General features: G+C 44.7%; 2 protein-coding genes across 3 annotated transcripts in view; one reads left to right on the forward strand and one right to left on the reverse strand.

Moving 5' to 3' along the window:
- Positions 1-318: 318 nt before the first annotated feature.
- MRPL33 (mitochondrial ribosomal protein L33) lies at positions 319-7562 on the forward strand. The gene is made up of 4 exons (XM_061991285.1): positions 319-420; positions 1697-1715; positions 5031-5137; positions 7244-7562. The coding sequence occupies exons 1-4, from the start codon at positions 399-401 to the stop codon at positions 7291-7293; spliced, it is 198 nt and encodes a 65-aa protein (XP_061847269.1). The 5' UTR covers positions 319-398; the 3' UTR covers positions 7294-7562.
- An 817-nt stretch (positions 7563-8379) lies between these two features.
- RBKS (ribokinase) overlaps positions 8380-21547 on the reverse strand; it is a 69216-nt gene continuing 56048 nt past the window's right edge. For both annotated transcript variants that reach the window (XM_061990098.1, XM_061990097.1), the window contains one exon: positions 8380-8651. In XM_061990098.1, the coding sequence (XP_061846082.1) occupies positions 8478-8651 (174 nt within the window). In that variant the 3' untranslated portion in view covers positions 8380-8477. The remainder of the gene's footprint in view (positions 8652-21547) is intronic.

The following is a 21547-nucleotide window of genomic DNA, read 5'->3' on the forward strand; positions in this document are numbered from 1 at the left end:
GGACACTACTCCCTTCGTTATACAAAACGGAACACAGACAGGTGGCAATCAGCTGCACCCAAGGATGAGATAGCTGTCCTGCGGGACCGGGGTCTGCCGGGGGCCGGCGGGCTGTCGGGGCCGGAAGCGGCCGCCTCTGCGCAGGCTCTGCTGCCGGTAGCCGCCCCCACGCGCTCGTCCGGGCCTACGTGGAGAGGTGCGGGACGCGATACCTGAGCGAGCGCGGCCGGGTGACGGGGCGGGCAGCGGGGCGGGCCGCCACAGCCGCCGCGCGCCGCCCCCGGCCCAGCGGCGCCGCGCTCCGCCCCGCCCCACGCCGGAAGAACTTCCTCCGGGCGGCCGGGAAGTGGCGGCGGGGGAGGGGGGTCTGGTGGGGCGGTGCTGCGGTGACCGGCGTGATGTTTCTAACGGTGGCGGCCCGTGAGTTGCGCGGGGAGGAGCAGGGCTGGCGTGGCGGGAAGGAGGGGAGAAAGCAGGCGGCGGCGGGCGTGGGGTTGGGTTGAGGCTTTGGAAGCGACCGAGGACCGCGATGGCGGCGCGACCTGCCCTTCGCCCCCGTTAGCCGCGGGTCTGCGCCGGGACTACGCTTCCCGGCCCGCCTCACGCCGTGTGGGGCGGGGCGGACGCGGGGCAGCGGGCAGCGGGCAGTCAGTCCCGGTGCCCGGAGGAGACGGAGCCGCTGGCTCCGGGCCGGAGGGCTGTCCCCGGCCCCCCGGAGGGACGGGGCTGTGGGCGGAGAGGGCAGAAGTGGGAGGAAGAACAGGACAGGTGAGAGAGGCTCACCGACAGGGTCGTTGTGAGCTAGGTTCCTGTGCCAGGGGCCGAGGAGGGGAGCTCGAGGGAGGCAGATCTTGCAGGCCCTCGGGAATGAGGTAGAGAAGCTTCAGCCCTCGAGTGAAAAGCGGGAAGTCGCTGGAGAGAGTTGAGTGTTGGGGGAGAGGGGCTGAGGTGAGAAACGTGCCCGGGGCGGGCTGAGGGAACGGTTCCAGAGGCAGTTGGCCGTAAATAAGCTCATGGTGGCCTCAGCAGGGCTTGCGCGGGCTGAATAGACATGAGCATTTTTTTAAATTTAGGGTGGGGTTTGCGGGGATTTTTTTGCATTTATGCTATAGATTTATTAAATTCACGGAGCAGACAAAAACAATAAACCAAAACCTGCCTGTTTTCTGCGATGTGGTGGGTTAGATGAGGGGACCTAAAAGCAGCCTTGTGAGAAGGCTGATGTCACCTGAGAACAGGTCCCCGGCCAGTTCACAGTGCGGCCACGCAGACCTGTGTGTTGACACTCTGGCAGAAACACGTGCAGGAGTGTGTGTAAACAAATAGGGAGAGGAGGACTGCAGTTGTCAGCAGCAGGGTCAGTTTGTACCCACCCTAACTGTATTCATCTACTGAATTAACTCTCAGCCCCGAAAGCTTGAAAACATCTGGAGGCTGCAACAAATGCAGTCTGTTGTGCTAGGTGCTGCATTTGCACAGCCACTTATAAAGGCAGTATGGGGCGGGAGGTGGAAAGAGTGTTACAACCAGGAGCAGATAAATGGAAGGACAAAGGGCATTTCTTTTGTAGGATCTATCTGGGGCTGTTGCAAAGGCAAGCAGTGGAAAACTTGTCACCTTTATATGTTGCATACAAAGGAAACAAACTGATATCTGTTTCTTCTTTTTTTCCCTTCTTCACGCTGCAAAAAAAAAGTGGCCAAGAGCAAATCTAAGTAAGTGCTGGTTTTGATTTCTGCTACCATCCTCTATCTTCATGTGACTTTATAAAATATTAGGCTTCTAATTGTTGTTTTTAATATACCTGACAGAATTGCAGTCCTGGAGTATGTGTCCTCCCTGTGCTTCTGCCTGTGTGCCATTTTACAAGTACAGAATGATGTGAAAAATCCCTTAGGTTCTAAAATTGTAGCAGAGGCAGGTTTTTTGTCCTGTGAGCTGTCACGCGGAGCTGTAGTATCCAAAGCACTCTGCACAGGGAAAGCACACCTCTGCGCCTTATGATTAAAGAGAGGCTACAAATTATCCACATTAATCTTCCTCTTACCTTTCATACTTTTTCAGTTGAGGAGGGCAAGCCAAGGTACAGTGTGGGTCTGTGGTGTTTGTGGGCTGGGCTTTGGGCAGGTGCTGTGAACCGTTCTCATAGGCTGGGTGCAGAACACTTCCCACTTTTAGAATGTTTGTATGTTTTTATGTGAGTGGATGGGCTGAGGGAGCCAGGGTTGTTTAGCCTGGAGAAAAGCTGAGGGGAGACCTCATTGCTTTTTGCAACTACCTGAAAGAAGGTTGTATCAAAGTGTAGACTGTCTCTTCTCCCAATTAGCAAGCCATAGGAAAAGAGGAAACAGCCTCAAGTTGTACCAGGGGAAGTTGAGATTGGAGATTAGGAAAATATTTGTTCACTAGAACAGTTGTCAAGCATTGGAATGGCCTGCCAAGGAAGTCGTTGAGTCACCACCCCAGGAGATGTGGCACTTAGGGACATAATTTAGTGATGGGCTTGGCAGTGTCAGGGTAATGGTTGGATGATCCTAAAGCTCTTTTCCAGCCTAAGCAACTCTGTGATTCTGTGACAGGATGCAGCCAGGGCATCTTCATTTGCTCAGGAGAGATGTCAGTGGGCTCTGGACGAAACTCAGTCCTGTCCTTTGACCTGTAAGGAAAGCTGATACGTTTTAAGGATTGGAAAGGAAGGAATATATACAGTCAGCACATCAGTAGTCTTGTGGTATGGATGCAAGAGACAAGATCATGTAGCGAGAAGGTCTTGCATACAAAATGTGACTTGTAAGAAAATTACCTAGAAACAAATCCAGGGGGCTAAAGGGTGGGTGTCAGGAGGTTGGGACATCTGTTTTTTCTATGGTATCTAGCAACAGGACAAGGTGTAACAGGATGAAGCTGGAACACAAAAAGTTCCATTTAAACATAAGAAAACACTATTTCACTGTGAGGGTGAGGGAGCAGTGGAACAGGCTGCCAAGGGAGGGTGTGGAGTCTCCTTCCTTGGAGGTCTTCAAGACCCGCCTGGACACATTCCTGTGTGACCTGATCTAGGTGAACCTGCTTCTGCAGGGGGTTTGGACTAGATGATTTCTAAAGGCCCCTTCCAACCCTACCATTCTATGATTCTATGTGAATATATTCCTGTCTTCTGATTCTCAGAAGCTGCTTTCTGTGAGTGCATCATATTTGGTACCATACAGCCTTGGGAACTTTGGCCTTTGGTACATCTTCTCATTTAATCTTTTTTTTTTTTTTAATTTGAGCCAGTACCAACCACTTGCTGGGTTTGAAGAGATTCTTATGTTACAGGATTTCTGGGCAACTGTCGGGGCTTTAAATTAAGACAGTACTTCCCAACTATGTGCCTGACAGGGAAGAGAGCAGTTAGACATAGAATCATCGAATGGTAGGGTTGGAAGGGTTGCTCCGTCACCCTCACAGTAAAATAGTTTTTTCTTACATCTCAGCATTCTATTGTTACCTGTTTGCAGAAACAAGCACAGCAAACCATGATGTTTCCCTGAGGTGAAAGAGTAGCTTTTACAAGTGGTGTTACTAATAGTGATTTGTCTCCTTCCCTGCCCCTCTTTTTTTTTTCCTTCCTAATGTTCCTTTATCTGTTCTTTGTATAGTCCCATATATACTTCAGGAATTTGTTATCTCCTTGATTCTGTATATTATTTATCCTTCTGTGTGCCCCTTGGATTTTCTCACCATCTCCTGAAAGCTTTCCACTACTCTTTTCTGCCTCTGCTTCTAGTTAGATTTCTCCACTGGGCAGCAGGTTTTTTGAACAGAGTGTATTGTTCAGAAAGGGCTTGGCCTCAAAATATGTATGCACGAGAATTTCAAGTCCTGACACCACTGATTCCCTCAGAAAGGGGAAACTGCACAGAGGCTTTGAGGAAGTGAATGAAGTATAGGGGAAGGAGTCCGTGTGGTTACTAGTGCTATACATCACACCTGCAGTAGTGTACAGGAGAGGGCAAGCATGGGGAATGATCCCTAGACTGTGCTTGGTCAGTTGGTCTGCAGGAATCGAGTGGTTTCCTGTTTATTTTGAACTCAACAGTAAGTTAGACAACAAAGCTGAAAAGGGAGAGCTCAAGGAAGTGCATTGGTCAGAGTTGGGCAAGTGAGGAAGAACAGGTGTCTCTTCAGGGTTAATTTTGGCAGACTAGTTTGAATTAGGTGAAACACAGGAAAATTAATTGAATGCCCACACGCAGAGATGATTTTGTCTCTTTACTGCAATGGAAGAGAAAGGTATAATGTACGGACTGGTTAAAGGATTTGACCTTTCATTCAGAAGGTGCCCTGTGCCTGGGAAGCTGTTCAGGTCTGGGCATACTCCAGGGTGGGGGTGGATTTCCCTGCAGCTGCTGCCAGTCCCCACTGTTGCCCAAACTGGGAGCGCTGCAGTGGGGACATGGGGCTGGGGTTGGGTTAATGCCAAGCCCTGTGCCTCCAGTGGGACGGGCAGTGCTCCAGGGCCCTGCTGCTCCTTTTACAAGCCTCCTGTGCCATCCTCTCTGCTCAGGTTCCTCTCAGTGTGTGGAAGTAACAGTCTACAGTGTTATCTGCCCCTCAGACATCTTTAACTACCATCGTCCTTCCTTCCTCCCTTGTCATTATCTCCTAAGCCATAGGGACTCAATTGTATGCTGATTTTTAAAATTTGTCCTTTCTTTCTTCCTTTCCTGTTTTTCTTTCTTCCTCCTCACTGTTTTGTGGAGCAGCCCCTTCTCTCTGGGCTTGTATTCTGCTTAGGAGTTATTTACTTGAATACTTGATGCTGGAGCTTATGGTTTACCCTGGGCTCTCAGTCTGTATTTCCAGTTTAGCACAGAGCATTGACTTGCCCATCCAGAACATGCATGCAGTTGGAACCAAGGGTCTCATGTGATTGTGCCAAATTGTTTATGCTAAAAGCTCGTCTGTTTGCCTGTGGTCTGTCAGCCATGTGGTTAGCATTGCTGTGCACCTGGGCACTAACACACAGGCATTCCTCCTGACTTCAGATACGTTCTGGTGAGGATGAAAAGTGCGGCCGAGACGGGCTTCTGTTTCAACGTCAGGAGACTCCGACTGCAGGAAAAACTGGTCCTGCTGAGATACGATCCCATCGGTAAGAGCTTGGGGAAGAAGTCAGCCTGCTTTGTATGAGCTTCTCTGACTGCGTGGGGCAAAAGATTTGAATACAACAGGTTTTTTTCCAATTTAAGGAGAATATGTCATAACACGTTTCATGCTTGGATGAGTGTACAGTTGCTGTTCTTCATGACATTCTGGTGGGAAGTAAGCGTTGCCCTCATTTTACAGACTGTGGCAGTGAAACAAAGTAATGACTTGCCCGACACATCAGTCTTTGATGACAGCCATGCCACATGTCAGTGGCAAAGCAAAGTGACACAGGAGTTCTTTCATTCTGTTTCTTTGTGTGGTTTGCTAGACTGTGCTACCTCCAACAAGCAGCCACAAAGAATTAATCAACTGAAATGTTCTGTTAACTTGCCATGAGTGCTCTAGATGATAATTTTAACCATCACTTACAAAACGATTTTTTTTCCTTCAAAGAAATAATTGCAAGTTCTTCCTTCTCCACAAATGATACTGCTCTCCAGATAACAGCTTGTGGGGTTTTTTTTCTATATTGCTCTGGTCCTTGCAAGTTTTCTCAGTTTAAGAGTTGGATTTGTGGAGGGTTATGGCACTTGCCGAGCTCACTGAGCTTTTTAAAAGGTGACTAAAAGCTCAAGTTTCTGAAGGAGGAGTCAGTCTGTAGTTAACATTGAAAAACTTAATTTGGGGAAACTTAGAAATTAAACCAGACCATGCTAGAAATAGCATGGCAGAATTAATGCGAAAAAGCATCTCTCAAGTAGATAACATAATGCATGGCCAGTAGTTATGTGGTTCAAGCTGATCTTCTTTAGATGATTACCCTTTTCATACTTGGGTCTAACAGTACAGGTGCTTCATGGTGGCTGAGAGAAAAGCCCAGAGGAGCAGTGTGCTCACACCAAAGCACTCCTGCTGACAGAGTTTGTGGTTGTCCTTCTGAATTCCATACAGAAGGGGAATTGCAGATCGCTGGGATTATTTCCTCGAATAAGAAAAGTTTTGATTTCTGCATTGAAGCGCGGTGCAGAGTGATCCTCCAGAAGCTTCGCAGCTCGTAGGAAATGTGAAGAGAGCGGAGGGCTCGAGCTAAGTAGTGCTTCTGTTGCAGAACACGCAGTAGGTTGTTGGAAGTATGAAATTGGAAGTAATTAAGAAAAAAAAGTTCTGATCTTTGTAGCCTGTAGTAGAACATGAGTGAGAAATTGATGTGAGAAAGTGCTGCATGTGTGAAGGGAAGTAAATTTGAGTCTAGATACCAACTCACATCAGGAACACGTTCGGCAGCATTTTCACTTGGCACGCGTCTTCACCTTATGTTTTTTACTTCTCAAAAACCTGAAACCTCCACCGAACTGAGCTTTTTAGTGAAGTAGTGGCAGTAGTGCCCAAGTTTCACTACCTCCTAACTGCAGCAACAGAACGTGTTACTAAGCTGCAGTATTTCTTAAAGCGAAACTTTTATGTGGAAGAAGTGATTTGGTTCTGGTGTGGATTCCTCTTGCGTAGCTTTCAAAGGAATTCATGTAACCGAAGTTCAGCCAGGACAGTGGTGCTTTGCTTGGGTTTCTTTTCAAATGTGTTCTTTTTTTTAAGCTAAGCATTGACTACGCTTAGCCTGTAGCTGAACTGACTTTGCTAACGGCTGCGTTGGGTATTGGTCAGTGCCAGTTTGTGCCTCACTGAGAAAGCCACAGGACATTTGGTTAACTTGTCAGTCCATCTCTGGGACTGACTAGATCCAGCTCATCATCTGTAGTTGTTGGGGCTTTGGAGTTGATGAGTAGTAGAAAGCACCAAGAACCTATTTTTGTCCCTACGTCGAGCAGCTGTGACTCAGAACAGTCACACACAGCAGCTGTTCAATGTTTTCAGCACTCAGATCCCAACACTTATTTTCACGGAGGTAAAATGGACCTCTTAGGAACTAAAAATTATATGTGGTAAAGTGAAAGCAGTGCTAAACTTCAAGAGCTGGTTAAGAGCAGCTCTGTGCCAGTCAGTTGCTCCACGCTTGTTCCAGCAGTGATGGCAGCCAGGAGAAAGGGATGTAGGCTCACTGAATTGCACCTTAACACTTCAGACTTCTTAACTGACTCTGCTTTCCCTACAGCAAAACAACGAGTCCTCTTCACAGAGAAGAAAAAAATCCGCTCCATGTGAATAATGACTGGGCTTGATTTGGGCTTGAGGAGAGGACGGTTTAGGGGGAGGAGGACGGGGCGAACGCCGATTCAGAAATACAGCAACGTGGGCCGAAAAGAGAGGAAATGAACTGGGATCACCGTCTCCTGTGATTTGAAGGCCATTGTGAATAAAACAATGTAGAGAGAGAAAATTCTTCATGTCTGGACATAGATCATCACAGTAACATTTATTTATCTTTGGAATTATTTTTACAGTACCCAATTAAAAAAAAATTAAATAGCAAATCCCATTGTCTGTGTTTTCCATTGTGAAAGAGGCTGTAATCTTCAAAGCGACTATTGTTTTATAAGGCAATAAAAATTAACATTTTCCACAGCAGGAATTCAATGGCAGGACTGCAAGTTTTTCTAACCTACGAGCCGCAGATTCAACAGTAGTGACCACGAATTGGTGTCATTCCTTGGAGAGGGATAGTGCTGCACCAGGTCCTTCCTAATGGATTTTTCAGTCCTGGATTTTTGTCAAGCATGAAGCAAGCAGACAGCCAAAGCAGTTCTGTCATGTTTTTGCAAGTTTTTCTTCTTTAGCTCACATACATTGAGAGCAGTATGGCTAGAAACAATTTTCAATGTCTGCTTCAGTACTACTCTTGTCCCGTTTCCAGTCCAAGGGGCCTTAACCCGGCAGTGCTGCAGGCTGCCTCCCAGGCACACGAACAGATGGGCCAGGGGCAAGCCTGAGGGGCTTTGTTACAAGCCATTAGCTGGCCTTGGAGGCTACAGCTGAGGGCTAGAGCTGCAGTCTCAAAGCTAACACTTTGTTTAATGTGCTGGCACTGCACATTAGAAGTTTTGATAAAATCAAAATATTACCAGGAGTCTAACACTCTCCAGACATTTTCCTGTAAATGTGTGGTTTAATACAGTGTATTGCATGGGATGGCCAGAAGCCCAGAAGCCCAACATTTATGTGTGGGGCCAGAGAGACCTGCCGTGCTGTCTTTGAAAAGCACACACATCACCCCCCCCCCCCCCCCCCCCCCATCTTACTGCTGTAGAACGGGAACTAACAGGATTCCTCGCAATAAGAAGCAAAGGGGCTCTCCTGGTCTTTCCAGTCAGCAGAGGAGACTCAGGGTGCAGTCAGAAGAAAAACGTCTGGGAGAAGATAAAATCAGTACATTGAGCAGACAATGTCAATTAGAAAAGGTCTTGAGGCAAGTCCTTCCTGTAAGGATATGAAGATTGCGTCCCTGATGCCTGGACACTCACTGATGCGACGCAGTTAGACTTCCTGATCATTTCCTCCATGGGTAACTTGGGATAGTAAGCCAGGTAGAAGGCCAGTGCTCCCACAAAACTGTCTCCAGCTCCCTAGAATAAAATAACAAACAAGTTCAAGCGTACTCGCACGGGGAAACAATTCAGATTCATTTACTGGAAAGACAAAAGTTGCAGCACTGATTGCTGGAGTCAGGAAATTGTTCAGGGGTTGAGTTCAAGTCACTTCTATGCCTAGGAAATTCTGCCACATTAAACTAACACCACGCTACAATCTCTGTGCCCAGCTGTTGAATCAAGGTGAACACTATAATATGGCTTAAAACTTAAAGCAAGTGTGCTGCTATAAACACTGCTGCTGAAACTTCCTGTTGTTGGAGCGTCTGATTTTGATTTCTCAACCTGAATGTTACATTAAAACCCTTTTTCTCTAATGTAACTTCTGTTTTTCATAAAGGGCAGCGGTAGAAGGGACAGGGAAAAGGGAAAAAAAAATAAGCCGTGTGGCTTGCGGTGTCTGTAAAGTCTTAGCTGCAGAACGATACATTTTGATGCCTCCAGAACTGAGCTGTTCATTAAAAAGGTCCCAATAAGGAAGGCCTACGCTGTGCCTGTCACTTAACCCACTCTTATTCCCAGGGCAAGCTTTGTCACCTATGCCGAGTTTAACCATGGCGATGGAGGACAGTGACATTCACTTGGAGCTGTGGCAGCCGCAGCCATGTGAGCTGCGTGTGCCACGAGCCCTCGGCAAGTGGGCAGAATGCTGCTGGCCCTGGCGCTGCCCGTGCCTCCACCTCCTCTGCCCCTCCAGCACAGAGCCTGCCAGCTCTGCTCTGGTCGGCATGGAACGACAGCTGTTTGCCTCCCGAGTGCTTTGGAACAATAACTTCTTTGGCAATGATCAGTGCTCTGCAGTGCCGCCGACAACTGGCAAAATGAATAATTTTTAACTTGATTTTGCTCATTAGTGTCCCTTCCCTCTCCTCCCCTAAAGCTGGCCTGATTTCTAAGGCCGGACTGATGGCAATTCTTGTTGGTACTGTAAAACTGGTTATAAGGTCCCCTTTATAAAAGGGTACTTTTATACCAGTAAAAGTGGTACACAGGATGCACTAGCATTATCTTATTAATATGTTGATTATCTTTAATCAACATATGGTCTATACCCCCAAGGGATTTTGCCTTTGTAGTTGTAATGCACAATCCCCAAGAGTCATGGGACAAGAGCAAAGGGCCTGGAAAAAGTTAGTTAAGATAGCTGAGCAAAGTTTCTAAGTTGAAAGGTTAGGAAGAGATTTTTAAGTTCTGAGTTCTAGTGTTCTCAGTGTTAAACTATGACTTATCCTGAAATCTGCACATAGTATCATTCTGGAAAAAACCCAAACAACAGCCAACACTGTCACAGAAATGTGTTTGTTACATGGTAAGAGCTGTCAGGGCAGAGCACAGGATTAGGGGTGCCTAGGCCGTGCCTGGTCTCTCCCCAGCCTGCCCCGGCCCAGCCCGGCCCTCCCAGCGCAGCAGCTGTTTGCATTGGCGTTCCCGGCTGGGACACTCCCTGCTGCAGGGTGCGAGGGGCAGCATCGCATAGAGAATTACAAGGTAAGAAGCCAAGTCCTACCCCACATGTAGCCATGGCAGCACCTGTTTCAACAGTTCTGTGCTCCTGAGCAGAGCCGGGGCAGGCCAAGGTCTTATCAATTTCCTTTGTCTGTCTTCTGTTTTCTGTCCTGCTCCCACAATGGCAGGTGGAGCAGGAGCAGGTGAGTGCTAGTTAAGCATTGCCAGTGTCTTTTGTCTGCAAAAATCCTGGGCCCATCTCAGAGTTTATAATCTAATCAGTGCGTAATTAATTATTAAAGCTATTCTGGCACTGCTGTTACAGAGAGAAATAGAATTTTGGTGTGCAGGTCTGTTATGCTATAGCTCTAGCAGGAAGAACTCACCATTTTTACATCAAATATTTCTCATACAATAATCACTGGGCAATGGAAGAGGCCAAATATTATTTTAATGAGGAATACTCAGAGGATCTGGTGTCAAACAGCATAAACTACCACCCATCAGCAGCAGGGAGCCAAATACTGTGTTTTTTATGATTTTTAAATGGAGATAACTAAATACTGTCCCAAGTAATTGCTGCACTGTTTGCTATTGGAGCAAAAAAAAAAGACTAACCACACATCACCCAGGTTAATGGTGAGATGGAACATTAAGTTCTTCCTTCAGTGCTACTGTGCCTCTCCACTTGTGGGTGATGCCCTGAGGTGATCAGATGGCTGTAGATCTCCTTTTGGGCAAGGATGAACTATGTTAAATGACTAAGAGGTAGAAAAGGGGGTGACTAGCAAACTTCCATTCAAAATGGAAAAAGGTTCCCTGATGGGTTTTTTTGCATGATGGATGATTGTAGAAAATACAGAAGGATTTGACGGCAGTAAACTTTTGTTGAATTCCTTACTTCCCATACAAAGACTGAAGCAATCAGAATCTCTAAAGCTCAGCTACTACAGACCCCAAGGGTACCCTAAGATCAGTTGTTGGTAAGTAAATAAATGTTTTGCGCAGGGCATATTTTCAATACAGGAGCCAGTACACTGAGAACAGCAGCACGTATCAGACCAATTATGTAAATACCCTCTTCAACCATGCTTCTGGTCTCTGCAGGCACGACTGGTCAAACATGACAAAGAGCAACAGCAGAACTGACTCAGCTGCAACGCTACCTCCAGTAAAAACTATTTTCAGCCTATAGAATCAGACTTTCCCTCTTTGATATTGTGGATTAAGCTACATCGGGTTTGGCAGATTCAGAAAAAAATCATCACGGAGCAGTAGGAGGAACAGGCTCAGAGTAAAGTCAAGATCATCCAAACTCTGGATTAGCAAATACTAGTTTTACACTTAGCTGTTGCAAAAGAAAAAAACACAAGCTTACTTTGCAAAAGGAAGGAATTTTGAAAATGACCAGTACGGTGGGTTTATTCTGCCCACTGATAAAATATGAACACAGAATATGTAATATTTCACATTCCTCAGCAGTTTTCTTCCAGGAATCCTAATACATTGCAGACTTTCAGATAATCCTCATATCCTTGAATGCCTGGAGACAATTAATTCCATAATTATAAAAATATATCTTGCTTAACCTTTTTCTAAAACCAAAGATGCGAGTTTGTATGAAATAAAGAACTGGATTTAAAAAATGGTCCGATAAGGCGCCGTGGGTTCTGAAATGCAAATGTTACGGGTTGGACTAAGTTTTATGGTTTTGCAGCCGTTTTGAAAGCCTATTTATATTCTGTGCCACTAGTCTGGAAGGTCCTTGTTTTTCTCTGTGTCTGGAAAAGGGCATTTTTGTTTGTTACAATCCAGCACTGATTGAGATTCTGTGCCTCCAGAGGAGAGAAAACCCACGAAAACACTTCTATTTATACCTTAGCTTTTGTTAGTCCTGATTTGTCAGAAGCTGGTTCACAACTTCAGTAAAACTATTTTTATATGATGCTGCCCTGAGAAGCTTTTTAAGGAAAGTGCTTTGTATGTGGAAACTATATTGTTCAACAGCCTTTCCAGCAAGTAAAGCAGTTTTCCATTAATCACGTGTGGCATTATAAGATGCATTTCATTTGTACAATAAGATGACTTGTTCACCAAAATTTTGGAGGCCAAGAGGGCAAAAGCTACAGTTCAGGGTATTGCAGCAGTTGCACTGCCTTGTTCCAGGGCAACCTCTTGCTCAGCCTTCATCCTCCCAGCCCGTCCTCTTGCTCAAGAGTAATGGCAATCATGTAAGAGCAGGACGAGGCTCTGGCACCTGAAGCCTGACATTAATATCAAACTTCGGAAAAACCTTCTTTGGCTCATTTGTCAAGAAGTATGTGTATTACATGGATTCATTCCATTCAATACATTGTAAAAGTATGTTACCAAGTCCTAAAAGGAATGATGTGTTGTGTAGCAGCAGCCCAAGAGAAGCATTAGGCAGGCTTGTAATGATAAATCCTTTGTTTAGTGAATAAATCAAAACATCAATCCAAAAGCTGTCAAAAACTGCATTAGAATGTGGAACGTAGAACAATATTGCTTGCAATGATGCTTATGGTCTCCTAGGAGCATTCACAGCTGTACACGAATGAACGAAGCCTGAGGACTACGCTGATTTAGTGCAGTCTAAATGCATGGCAATGCAGAGATGCTCAACTCTGTTGGAAGAATTGGCCCTTGGAGAATTCCTGTTGTATTTATAGCACTCCATAACCGCGTGATACTGGATTATGCTAAGGATGTTATCGCTCTGTGTCACATCTGCTCAGCGTGCCTACGCTGTACTCAAACTACAAATGAGCCCTACGTAACACAAAAATATCAGCCGGTGAAGACACTCTCTATCCATTCCTTGCAAGCGGGGAAAGCCTGTCTCCCTACAACCTGGGCTCTGCTTTGATGAAAGGTTACTACTGGAACTGGAGAAACACTTCCAGCTTTGGGATATATTCAGACACTCTTATGCCAAGAGGGTCTATGTCTCTGCTAAGAGATAATTTCAGCTGAAATGCTCAGGGAATAAAATATCCCTTGGTAACAGTGGCTAACTCAGTTATACAGCTTTGGGGTTTTTTTGGTCTTTATGTTTGTGATTTCCTTCTTGTTTCCTCTATGTTTATCCTCTATGTGATGGCGAGTAGTTTATTTCTGGAATTATTACTGGCTGGTTGGTTTTCTTTACTTTTGCATTTATTTGCCTGTGCAATACCTTTTTTTTCTTTCTAATTTTGTGGGGGTTTAATATTCTCCCCCTTAATTTTTCTTTATGTTGCACTGGAGAGACATTTTGGCAGTTTCAATTAAGATAGTCTTTAAATTAAACTAACTCCACTATTTTGAAACTCTCCTGAAATGAAACTAAAATTACTGTCTTCAAACCATTTCCTAAGCTCAAGGCCTAACGAAGGTGAATTCTACCATGGTGTCTGGGGTTGTTGATTCTCTGTGGAAAGATTGCCATCTTCATGGGGCAGCCCAAAGGTGCTGATGGGGCTCCATATGGCTTTGCTTACAGAGGTAGACCTGTGGTCACAAACCTCCAAAATCTAAAATGTTTGAAAACTACACAGAGATTTTCCACAAGCACAGTTCTTCCTGTATCTATGCATGGAGTTTTGAGCCAGAACAAAATGGTAAAAATATCCTTAATGTGGAACTACCAAATTTTGCAACAAAAACCAAAGGAACTTGAAACAAAGCAGGGCTCATCTTTTAAGGACTAAGTTAGACTTTTGGTGCAGACTAGAGAGCGCTAGAAGGCTACTTGGATCCAAGATAAAGGAGAAATATTAGGAGAAGCACACTGTGCTCAAGACCTTTAGGGTCTGGATCCACAATGATGTTACTGTGCTTAATCTATGCTCTGGTAACTGAATGTTTTTGCAGTCTTGTCATGAAAACAAGCCAGGATATGTTACCCTGAGCCAAAGGAAAATACATAGAGGGGAGCCGTGGTAGCGGTGCTCGCCTGCTCCTGTCTTCTTCCCCTCTGCCTTCCACTGACGCTGCCTGATGGGGTCTGCACACTCCAGGCCGAGTCCTGGGGAAGTGTTATGCTGCTGCCCCACCATATGATCCTTCCTCCCAGCCACGTGCAGTATGTGTTCAGCCTGTGTTTAACAACGGCAGGAGGTGTAAGCTAACACATTTTCATTTGCATTCCCTGTAGGTTGACAGTGCACTCTTAATTCCAGTGATTCAGACTCCAGTTTCATAATAGGCTTAAGCCAATCCACGGTTGTGTTATTGCTGAAAGGCTCAGTCCCCACTCATGTTTTCATCCTTGCCTTATGTTCCCACACCCTCCCCTGCATCAGATCTAGCACTCGTCAAGCACTTGGCCAAGTGGTGAGGCAGATCTGTTTGAGGACTAAGCCAGCCAACACTGACCAAGAAACACTGGTTTCCACTCAGACTGGCAAGCTGCTGTATTAGCACATGATAACTAGTCCAATGCAAAGGAGAAAGAGGTTAGAAACACTCTTTCCAGCAGCAGCATGATCTTGGATCAGCTTAAGCCAACTGAAACCTCACCCTCGGTCAACACCAGGCAATTAATTAACCCAGTTGTGTATCCAAGTCCTAATACTCTGGCTTCTCCTTGACACATGGAAAGTCATCTCTTCCCCTTGTGCCCTGTGGGCTCAGATCAGAGGAATGAGGATCAGGATTCCTTTATCTTTTTCTAGACTGCTCTGGGAAGCCATGGGAAGGAACAACCCCTGACTTTCTTGCATCTGTGTTGTGAGGTACTTGCATAGCCAGGCATGGGGAAATTTCTTTCTCACTTACTTGAACTGACCAAGGACATCATGTCATCTGGTCCTTCACAAGAAGACTATCAGTTGGGAAACATGAAAACCAAAGCATACCACACAATGCTTCACATCAGTCTTCAGGAATTTTTACCCACTTCCTGACAGATTTCCTGATGGTTCATTAACAGTGATTAATCAGTCAGACCGTTAACCCCCTGAATTCCTGAGAGATGAATCTCAATACAAGGCCTCCTGCATACACTTTTTCTTTCCTTTCTGAAACACCCTACTACATTAAGTTATTCACTGTTTCTAAAAAGACCACTGACAAGCATTACAGATGCATGAATTCCTCTGAAATGTTATCCGGTTTGTGGTGAATGTTGGAAATAAAACATACAACATTCACAACTCTGCAATTTTTAATTTGTATGTCATCTAAACAGCACAGCTGAAAGTATCTAGAGATCTGGCAATATCACACAGTCCTGCTTTACATTTCAAAGCCCCTCTACAGCATCTGTTTTGAAGGCAGGTAATAGTTCTCTCGTTTCACATGATGGGAAATGAACCCAACTTAAGATCAAGGATATTAAGAACACCCACTTTGAGACATCTGTGGGCTGAATCCAGAGCTCCTGATCATGCACAGGCTTTAATGGGAGTCACATGAGCTACCCATCCTTCGAAAATGAGGCATAGCTTGGTGACCCCAAAACTGAGCTATCAAAAATTAGTAAGCAGACCTCCGTGATTCTATGAGTTGCCTGCAGCTCTGCCAGACTCTCAGCCAGGATCAGAACAGAGGAGCTCCTGCCTCGCTGTTCACAAGAAAAATACCAGGTGTCTGTGAGGTGACAGATTTCTCTTGATGCATACTGACAAAGTCTGAGAGACAGCATGCGGCAGCTTCGTTCTGTCAGGCAATAATATTCCACTATGCCACTCAACATCAGGAAAGAAAGTTATTCTGTGTTACAGACTAACCCCAGAAAGACAACAAAGTACTCACCCATAGGGAGCACTCTGTTTTCTGAATCATCAAAACAGTTCAGTGTGATAAACTCCTTTCAACTCCAGATAGGATTAACAAGAGGTGACAAATGTCTGTCTTTCTTACACAATGGAGTAAGAGCACTGAAGCAGGAACTCCACATGCTGTTCTGAAAACAAGGGATCCACATCGCTGAACCTGTGAGATTCCCATCAACCAAACAATTCACCACTACTCTGATTCCCATGCTACCAGTGACAGATATTTTGTCAGAGAGTATTTCACTTTAGGATACACTTCAGTGTAAATTTTCAGTTTAAGCTTCAGTTACAATTTGCCTTGGTACTCGCTTCTTCCCTGGTTTCACATTTAAGCTATGATCTGTGGCTTCCTTTCATTTAATCTGCAGGTTTATACCTTGTTTCATCTGAAGGTGAAACCCTCCACGCTTGGTTGAGTTGGGGTTTTTTTCGCTGGAGTGTATATAGAAAACTTAAGACCTATGAAACACAGTACTAGAAAACTCTCATTACACTTCATCTCAGCACAAAACTCTTCAGTGGCACTTTTGCAAAGAACAGCAGATGTACCAAGACACGTCAACAACAGGGACGCACACGGAAATAAGACGGACTTTCAGCTGAACATGCTACAGGAGCTGTAGCCACCTTTCCCAAAATTGGAACTTGCACAGAATCAGAGTCATGGTTGAAGCTCAGCCCTAAATATAGCAGCTCCTCAGAAGGTTGATTTGTACCTCTCAAACTGGTTTATCAAGCCTGAACATCATGCAGCTACTCTCTTACTCTAATCAAAAGCTTCACTTATCTCACTTCCTTGAGAAGTACTTCACTCCCTTCATTATTTATGTCACCCTCGTGCCAACTTGTAATTTCTCCCTAGCAAAGATCAGGCTTCGGTGTTAATTCACAAATTTCATTTCACGAACAAATGAAACTAGAGCTGAAGCCCTGCCCAGAATACAGCACACTGATAGCACACTGTAGATAGTCGCAGTGGGTTTCCCTTCCAAACGATGAGCTCCCTAACCAGGAGAGAACTGTCAAAATTGTCACCGACTGTGTCACCCAGAGTCACGTCAGCAGCTAACGTGGCTTCAGGACCCCATAACCGAACAGCCAAGTCAGAAGGGGAAACCTTCTTGCTAGGCAATTTCACTAGCCACATGTGGTGGTGTTTTTTTTTTCTCTCAGACTGAAAATGCCAAAATACTCTTAGTGATCCCATCTAATCTGCCGAGATGCACTCAGAATGACACAACTGCCATCTCGCCTGGAATTGATCAAAAAAACATTCTTTTTTTGCACGAAAGCTCCATATGCTCGAGTGCCTCTTTCAAAACCACAGTATCTAGCCTTTGTTGGCTGGCCACTGCTCCCGCCTACCTCTGAACTACATATCCTGGAGGGAAAAAAAAACCCACCAACCTTCAGGAAGTTTTTTGTCTGAGCTCACTCTAGCATTGTCCTCTTGCCAGCTCCCTGCATTCTTTTTCCTACTGAGTTCCTCTAATCTTTTTGATGAGTACTTGAGTAGTATCTCCTCTCTCTGAGTCCAGCTAGATGTGACACACAAGCCAGAACTGCTGCTCTGCTGTCTTGTTCTCTGCTACCCACCCCTTCTGTTGCCCTTAACCTGTGGAGCAGGGGTGCAGAAAACAGGCCTCCCACACCTCGCTTGGTCTTCAGCAGCAGGTGATCACCAAGGCACTTTCTGCTGGCAGAAAGGCATTCACTGTGGAATTCCAACCAACATACTGCCTGCTTAATGATTTCAGTGACAAAATCACAGACAGGAGCAACAAGCCACGAGCTTCCAGAGACCTTCCTTACCTGTTCCTGTATTTCTGTGTCTGTTTGTACTTTGAAATGAATAAAACCAATACTTCTATAGCCATTCAGGCAGTTGGCAAACATTGCTGCCACAATTCGGGAATCTGCTTTTCTCAGCTGAGTTGTTCTAGAATAGCTGGTTTAGCTTTAGGTCCATCTCCACATACAGAGACACAAAACAAAACCCTGAGAAAAGTGACAAAATCGTTATGCTCAACTGAAAACTGGCCATTAAAGACGTTCCTGTAGGTTACTGCCATCAATCACCAAAATTTAACGTTTTCGTTTTCTTCCATTTGTATAGTTGAAGCTGTAAAATATATTCTGTGCATTACTGAAGATGAACTCCTTTACTACTGATAAGAAATAAAACTTCTGGCGTTTTCTGTGGTTAGAATTTGCAAAAGCAAGAAGCCTGATTTCCCCATTATTCTCATTTCTCTGTTCTTGTTCTTTTGAAAACTTACTTGTGCAATATCACTGATCCAATGCAAACCTTTCTGGTTTCTGCAGTGACCAAAATTACTTGGCAATGAAAACTCAGTTGGGGAAAAATCACGTCTTTGTTCAGTATCAACCTTACTGCAACTGGCATTTCTGAGCAGGGAAGGGGCTCCAGAACCAGGTTTGCCTTTTCTCTCACCAAAGCCAGAACTGATGCAAACAAACTGAGAAGAGCAGGTCAGGTTCCACAATAGTCAGGGTGATACCTGCTTTTGCAGAGACTAGCTTTAAAGAAGAAGAGGAGGCATGTGACATTTGTAAGCTAACCATAACTGTAAGGTAAAAAATGACGAGGAGTTTGGCCAAGAATATGCTGCACCATTACACAGCGGATCATATTTTCAACTTCCTACGGCTCGGGCCAGAAAAAGCTACTTGGGAAGGTGACGCTCTGGATGTGCCAGAAGCGCCAGCTTCCACTCGCTATTTTTAACTGCAGAAATTCAATTAGAAAGGATGGCTGCACACAGTTGGTCTTCCTTCCTCTCCAGCCTTTGTGCAGCTCAGATATCCCCGAATGCTATGGACCATTACAACTCCCTCTGTCTTGTGTGCATGCATTGGTGGCCCAACAGCTGCTCTGAACACAGGGTGAGCTACACACTAGGACTGAACATTCTCTCGGAGGACACTCTGTGCTACCTTCATCACAAAGACAAGAGGAGGAGGGAAAGTCAAGAGAAGGGATGCGGCACGCTCTGCTGCACCGATTCTGACCTGCATGGCAAGCCATCATTAGCCCAAGAGAAGCAATAAAAGGGTCACTGACTACTCTGCTATTAACCAGTATAAATCATCAGTTTCATTTATTAAAGCACACCATAAGTGCCTTAGATAGCTTCAATATATTTCTGAACTCAGCTTCCCTAGATCTTACCAGAATGTAAACTGAGGCCCAGGTATTGGGTGCTGTATCCTTCATGTGTTCTGGATCTCAAACAAAACATCTGAGTTGGTGCATAAATGCTGCCAGCGTCCCTGCTTTTTTCTGTCCAGACTAATCAAATGGGTTAACTTCTAAACTGGAATACTTCTCAGTATGACAGTAGTAGAGCCAAAGCACCTGTTCTCATAGTATATTTCCACAACCCCCTTGCAGCCTCTTCAAGAAGCATCCCATGCAAAGCAACTCAATGCTGCTATGTACTTTTTCATTTATGTGGACACTTACCATCCTGCCCAGTTCTAAAAATGAGGTAGCTGACACCCTGACATTTTTTTGCCTCCAGTCCTAATTCTCTTTGAAGGGAAGCATACAGAAGTAGTTATGGTTTTATCAAGTGAAGCGTGCTCCCTTGCCACTGATGAGACAGCCCCTGTGAGCTTTTGCTCTCCACCTACAAAACAGCAGTAACAATAGTACATTATCTCCTGTTGGGCATACAGAAGTAGTAAACAATGCAAGGTGCTCGACAACTTTACATATATGTATACATGTATGTGGAACAAGGCTCTGGGACATGATGGGACAAAATGTCATGACCTGATACCAACCCTGTGTAACAAAACCAAAAATTCTTTGTACCTCTAAAGCAATTAAGACAGAAATTCAGTCCTACTAGGAGGTTTTTGTTGCCTGTCACTCTGCAATCTTCAAAGGGGCTTAGAAAACAAAATATTAGGCTTAATCTTCCTTTTAGTTTACATCTTCATTAAGTACCCCCTTGCAATTTAAAGCAATTTGTGGCAAATGCTAATACTGCTTTGGTCCCACTTCTCTCTGTCAGCTGTATCTCTGTTAAATTATGCATTTCCATCTGGAAAGAAACTGTACAGGACTGTAGGCTCTCTTCCACTTAGAGTCAGGAATGGAGAGGGATTTAATTAGATGCTCCGTGGTTGAGAAAAGGACTAGTGCAAAGCCTGGGTGGTCTGTGGAATCTTCCACTGGAAAACAAGGCTGCAAATTGTTCTGTACAAGTTTGCTTCTGTTTGCTCTTTTTGTTTACATTGTTTGTTCTTACAGATTAAAATAGACAGTTACCAGGCAGATAAACAGTGTTTCCTTCCATTACAATGTTGTCCAAAAGTTAAGAGAGCAGCATTGGACAATATATGCCTGCGCTTCATTTTTGCCCACATCACCCCAATTCGCAGCATAACGTGGAGCAGGACACTTTTAGCTGGCCTTTCAGAGTACCTGACATTTTCAGACCCCTTTCCTTGTCTCTAAAATGGGGTTAACATGGCCTCCTGCCCTCAGAGGGAGCAGAGGGCACGCTCAGCTTGGTCCACCTTTCCTCAGGTGGCTGCCAATGCAGAGGGACGTGACTCCTTCAGCTCCTCTTGTCGCCGGGCACCTGTACGCTCTTGGGCCTCCAAAAAGTGCCTTTACAAGGCCTGAATCGGAAGCAGAAACTTGTCATGAGCCAAACAATTCCCGTCTGCACTTAACTGTGAGTCAACTCACATGCAGTGATTTCAGTCATGTGCCCTTCCACAGTTCAGCTGAACTTCAGAACATAATAGATGCAGTTTTAAATAGATGTACAGTGCAGATTGCTGATTGGAGTGTCTGGCAGATTAACTTATTCCTCATGGTTTTTCTGTTCCAAAATTCAATGGATTCCATATTTGTAAATGAGGGAATGCAGAAGGCTAAGTCAAAAAGTAGACTGACTAGAACTAAATTTATTTATTAACCAATTTTGGTTGCACATTAAAGAAAGGAAGCTGTTATGCTGTCAGTTTGCGGGACATTAATGAGAAGTTTGGGCGTAAGTACTTTGTGTTGGTGTGTGAATAAACTCCACTGATAGATAAGCTGTTTGATAGTAACTTTTTTCTTTTTCCTTAAAAAATAAAGAGAAGATGAGAAAAAGAAAAAAATAGAAAAAGAAAAGAAATAACTAAAGAGGAAAAAAAAAAGATCTTGCCCTTTTTGTGGTCACTTTGCTCCTTCTTGTTACATCCTTGGGTAAGAAAAGGTTAAACACTCAACAACATTTTTCTCCTCTTAGCAAGTTAGAGAACTGTACATCAGACACATTGTCTGCCAAATGCTTCATTTACTACCAGCTGCATTTTTACTTTGTTGAGAGATAGCTGAAATAAAATCACTGTTCTTTGTGCAAACGGCACGCTAAATAATGTACGGCTACAAGATTATTAAATAGCAAAGGCATTTGATAATATTAGAGTTAACCACAAGTCCCACTTCTGCTGATGCACAGAATTTTGAGTAATTAGTCATTGCACAGAGTGTTGTATTTATATCCCCTTGAGCCTCAGACGTTAGGCCACAAAGTCAGGAGACAAAGAATTGCTGTTATTAGCAGGACTGTTTTGGATTTATTTATATTCTAAGGCTTTATTTCAGTGTCCACTTCA

Source organism: Colius striatus, chromosome 2 (assembly GCF_028858725.1).
Source record: "Colius striatus isolate bColStr4 chromosome 2, bColStr4.1.hap1, whole genome shotgun sequence".
NCBI lineage: Eukaryota > Metazoa > Chordata > Aves > Coliiformes > Coliidae > Colius > Colius striatus.

Bases quoted from the DNA above. Each gene is read 5' to 3' on its own strand.
- MRPL33 (XM_061991285.1), top strand. From the start codon at position 399: ATGTTTCTAACGGTGGCGGCCC. The intron at 5,138-7,243 runs GTAAGAGCTTGG...CTTTCCCTACAG, and splicing joins GCTGAGATACGATCCCATCG to CAAAACAACGAGTCCTCTTC.